Source organism: Eriocheir sinensis, chromosome 29 (genome assembly GCF_024679095.1).
Source record: "Eriocheir sinensis breed Jianghai 21 chromosome 29, ASM2467909v1, whole genome shotgun sequence".
Lineage (NCBI taxonomy): Eukaryota > Metazoa > Arthropoda > Malacostraca > Decapoda > Varunidae > Eriocheir > Eriocheir sinensis.
The window spans coordinates 10,459,499-10,464,498 of NC_066537.1; the positions used below are offsets into that span (position 1 = coordinate 10,459,499).

Consider the following 5,000-nt stretch of genomic DNA (forward strand, 5'->3'; position numbering starts at 1 on the left):
CTTTTCATTCTTTCCCTTTCCCTTCCCTTTCTTTCTTTTCCTTCCTTTTCTTTCTTTCCTTTCCCTTCCCTTTCTTTCTTTTCCTTTCCTTTCTCTTTCTTTCTTTCCCTTCCTTTTCTTTCCCTTTCTTTCTTTCCCTTCCTTTTCTTTCTTTCCCTTTCCCTTCTCTTTCTTTCTTTCCCTTCCTTTTCTTTCTTTCCTTTCCCTTCCCTTTCTTTCTTTCCCTTTCCCTTCCCTTTCTTTCTTTCCCTTCCCTTCACTTTCTTTCTTTCCCTTCCCTTTATTTCTTTCTTTCCCTTTCCCTTCCCTTTCTTTCTTTCCCTTTCCCTTCCCTTTCTTTCTTTCCCTTCCCTTTCTTTCTTTCCCTTCCCTTTATTTCTTTCTTTCCCTTTACTTTCCCTTTCTTTCTTTCCCTTTCCCTTCCCTTTCTTTCTTTCCCTTTCCCTTCCCTTTCTTTCTTTCCCTTCCTTTTCATTCTTTCCCTTCCTCTTCACTTTCTTTTCCTTTCCTTATCTTCCGTTTCATTCTCTTCTCTTTCCTTCTTTCACTTCACTTCTCTTCCTTTCTCTTCCTTTCCCTTTTTCTTACCTTCTACTTTCCTTCTCTTCTCTTCTCTTCTCTTCTCTTCATTTTTCGTTCCTCTCTTAATTTCTCTTCTCGCTTCAATCCTCTTTCCTCCTCTTCCTTAACTTTACTTAACTCCCTTTTCCGCTCCCTTGCCTTTCCTTTCCTTGCCTTTCCCTTTCTCTTCTCTTTCCTTTCCTATATTTCCTCTCTCCCTTTAATAAGTCTTCTCTTCTCTTCCTTTCTCTTCCTTTCACTTTTCTTGTCTTCAATTCTCTTTTCTTCCTTTCTTTTGCTTGCCTTCAACTCCCTTTTCTTCATCTCCTCTTCCCCTCAATTTCCTATCCTTCCATTTCCCTCCGTCAAATTTCTTTCCTTTCCCTTCCCTTCTTTTCCTTTCCTTCTCTTCCCTCCCTTCCTTTCCCTTCCCTTCCCTTCTCTTCCTTTCCTTCTCTTCCCTTACCTTCCTTTCCCTTTCCTTCTCATGAGGTTCAGTAAGGCTTATTAATGAATGAATGAATGAATGAAGGAAGGAAGGAAAGGAATGAAGAATGAAAGAATGAAAATGAAGGAATGAAGGAAGAGAAAATGAATGAATGGGTGAAGGAATGAAAAAAGAATGAAAAAAAATGAAAATGAAGGAATGGAGAAGGAAGATAAAATGAATGAATGGGTGAAAAGAATGAAAATGAAAATGAAGGAATGAAGAAAGAAAGAGAATATGAATGAATGGGTGAGTGAAGGAATGAAAAAAGAATGAAAATGAGAATGAAGGAATGAAGGAAGGAAGAGAAAATGAATGAATGGGTGAGTGAAGGAATGAAAAAAGAATGAAAATGAGAATGAAGGAATGAAGGAAGGAAGAGAAAATGAATGAATGGGTGAATGAAGGAGTGAAAAAGGAAAGAAAATGAAAATGAAGGAATGAAGGAAGGAAGAGAAAATGAATGAATGGGTGAGTGAAGGAATGAAAAAAAAGAATGAAAATGAGAATGAAGGAACGAAGGAAGGAAGAGAAAATGAATGAATGAATAAGCAGCTAAAAAATAATAACTGAACCAAAAATATGTAGAGAAAATAAATGAAAGTGAAGGTGAAAGAAAGAAATGACAGATAACGAAAAAAAAAAAATAATATAGAAGAAAAATAAAGAAAGTTACTGTTCTCTCTCTCTCTCTCTCTCTCTCTCTCTCTCTCTCTCTCTCTCTCTTTTTATTCAATTTACCATTTCTTCTTTTTTCACCATTTCGAGTTTTTCTCTCTCTCTCTCTCTCTCTCTCTCTCTCTCTCTCTCTCTCAATGCTACAGTGCTACAAGTCTTCCTTTATAAATGCTACGGTCATAAACTATCAAATCTTCTCCTCCTCCATCTTCTTCTTCTTCTTCTTCTTCTTCGTCCTTTTCCTTTTATATTTTTTCTTCGTTTTATTCTTCGTATTTGTAATTCTGTTTTTTTCTACTAATCTTTTTTTTTTATCTCCCTTTTCTCCTCCTCCTCCTCTCCTCCTTTCGTCTTTTCTTTTTTCCTTTCTTTCTTCTTCCTTTTTCTTTTCCAATGCAATATAATATAATGATAAAAAAATAATGTAATAATAATAATAATAATAATAATAATAATAATAATAATAATAATAATAATAATAATAATAATAATAATAATAATGATGATAATAATAAGTAGTAAAGTGTTTAAGAGCGCTCCATTAATAACACTCGCGAGATTAATTACAAAAAAAAAGAAAAAGAAAAAAAGAAAAAAAATATTGGATTAACTGAAATACTTTAGCATCATGAAACGCCTTTTTTTTCTTCTTTTTTTTTGTTATTTTTTGTTAAACGTTAATATAGAAAAGTGATTAATGCCGAGAGAGAGAGAGAGAGACATAATACTACATAAAACGATCACTTTCTCTCTCTCTCTCTCTTCTAGTAAATTTCTTCCCCTTCATTTTCTTGAGTCCGTGTCTCATTTATTCTCATTTTCTTTCCTCCTCCTCCTCCTCCTCCTCCCCTTCCTCCTCCTCCTCCTCCTCTTTAAATTGATTATCTCACTTACTTTTATACCGTAATAAAGTGGGAGAGAGAGAGAGAGAGAGAGAGAGAGAGAGAGAGAGAGAGATATTACTTTCACTCAATCCCTCCTTTTCTTTCAATCTTTCTCACCCCCTATGCTCCCCATCTCCCCCCTCACCCTTCCCCCACTCTCTCCCCAACCCATACAACCATCACCCCTACACCCTACTCCCCCCCATTACCTACTCCCCCAACCTTACTCCCCACTCCCCCCACACCCCTTTTATCACCCCCTCCTCCTCTCATCCTCCCCTTTCCAACAACCATTCCCCTTCTTTCCCCTTCTTTCCATACTCCCTTTTCCTTTCCCCTCTTTTTCTCTCCTCCTTCTTTCCTCCCTCCTTTGCCCTCCATACGCTTTTTACTCCCCCTGTTCCCCTCCAGACCCTCGTTTTCTCTCCTTCTTTCCTCCCTCCTTCCCCCTTCATACGCTTTTTTCCTCCCCTTCTCCTCTTTTCCTCTCCATTTTCCCTCTTTACGCTTTTTTCCTCTCCTTTTCCCCCTTTCCTTCCTCTCTTTACCTCCTCCCCTTTCCTCCCCTATTCCCCTCCATACCCTCTTTTCCTCCTTCTTTCCTCCCTCCTTCCCCCTCCATACGCTTTTTTCCTCTCCCTTTTCCCCTTTTCCTCTCCTCTTCCCCTCCATACCCTCTTTTTCTCTCCTTTTTCCCCCTCCTTCCCTCTCCATACGCTTTTTCCTCCCCCTTTTCCCCTTTTCCTCTCCTTTTCCCCTCCATACGCTGTTTTCCTCCCCCTTTCCTCCCCTTCCCCCTCCATACTCTTTTTCCTCCCTCTTTTCCCCTTTTCCTCTCCCTTCACCCTCCTTGCGCTTCCTTTCCTCTTCTTCCCCTCTTTCCTCCCCCTTTCACCTCCTTGCTTTCCCCTCCTTCCTCTTCCACCTTTTCCTCCTCTCCCCTTCCTCTCTTCCCCTCACTCTCACTTTTACCTGCCCTAACACCTGTAATCATCCACCTCATTAATTACAGGTAAAAAAAAAAAAAAAAACCCGTCACCCAGCTCCCCGCCCTCATGATTAACATTTACCTGGACACCCCACCTCACCTGTCTCCTTAATCACAGGTAAAATAAGTGCCCACCTGTCCCCTTGATTACGGGTTTGAGCACCTATTTTCTCCCCTATTAACATTTAGATTAACACCTGTACCCACCTGAGCCCTTAAAATTAACGCTAAAAATGAGAAAAATGACGCTGCCTCTTATAAGCTCTCTCCCTATACTTCTCTCTCTCTCTCTCTCTTCCCTTCCTTACCCAGAATTCTCCTTTCCTCCATCTGTCTCCCTCTTTCTCTCCCGTCACCCTTCCTCTCCCTTACCTGTTCCAATTCCTTCCTTTTTCCTCCCTTCCCCTTTCTCAATCACGACTCTCCCTTTTTTCTCCTCTATCCCCTTCCCTCAACACCTCCCCTTTCATCGTCTTCCCTCACCCATTCCCTTCCCCCTTCCACCTCCCCTTTCTTCACCTATCACCGTTTCCCTCACTCCCTACTCTCCACCCTACCCTTTCCTGCACCCACCACCCTCTCCTTCCCCTATAACTTACCCCTTCCACTTCCCATTCCTCCTTTCTTCCTCCCCCCCCTCGGCACTCACCTCGTACACTGCTCCCAGGGGCATGACGAGGCAGGCTACCATGAGGTCCGCCACAGCCAGGGACACGATGAGGAAATTGGCGACCTGCTGCAGATTCCGCTCCAGCAGGATGGCGGCGATCACGAACACGTTACCTGGAATTAGAGGGCAGGTGAGTACAGGTGTTAAGGGGAGGACAGGTACGGACAGGTGTTAAGGGGAGGACAGGTAAGGACAGGTGTTAAGGGGAGGACAGGTAAGGACAGGTGTTAAGGGGAGGACAGGTAAGGACAGGTGTTAAGGGGAGGACAGGTAAGGACAGGTGTTAAGAGGGAGGACAGGTAAGGACAGGTGTTAAGGGAGGACAGGTAAGGACAGGTGTTGGGGGACAGGTAAGGACAGGTAAGCACAGGTGTTGGGGGGACAGGTAAGGATAGGTGTTAAGGGGAGGACAGGTAAGGACAAGTGTTAAGGGAGGACAGGTACGGACAGGTGTTCAGGGGAGGACAGGTAGGGACAGGTGTTGGGGGGACAGGTAAGGACAGGTGTTGGGGGGACAGGTAAATACATGTCAAGCTAATTGGAATACAGGTGTCAGGCAGCCTTTTTTTTTTTTTTTACAGCAAAGGAGACAGATCAAGGGCTTAAAAAAAAAGAAAGCAATAATGAAAAAAAGCCCGCTACTTACTGCCCCTGAAAAGATTGGAGGATTGGCCGAAAGAGAAGTCAATTTAGGGACAGGTAAGCACAGGTGGGTAGTATGTATGTTTTTAC

At 42.3% G+C, this 5,000-nt stretch overlaps 1 protein-coding gene across 2 annotated transcripts in view; it reads right to left on the bottom strand.

The window, feature by feature from the left end:
* LOC127005040 (5-hydroxytryptamine receptor-like) overlaps nt 1–5,000 on the bottom strand; it is a 182,715-nt gene that overhangs the window by 32,817 nt on the left and 144,898 nt on the right. For both annotated transcript variants that reach the window (XR_007758243.1, XM_050873489.1), the window contains exon 5: nt 4,248–4,381. Coding sequence is in view for 1 of the 2 variants with exons in the window: in XM_050873489.1 (XP_050729446.1) it covers nt 4,248–4,381 (134 nt within the window). In the remaining variant the exon portion in view is untranslated. The remainder of the gene's footprint in view (nt 1–4,247; nt 4,382–5,000) is intronic.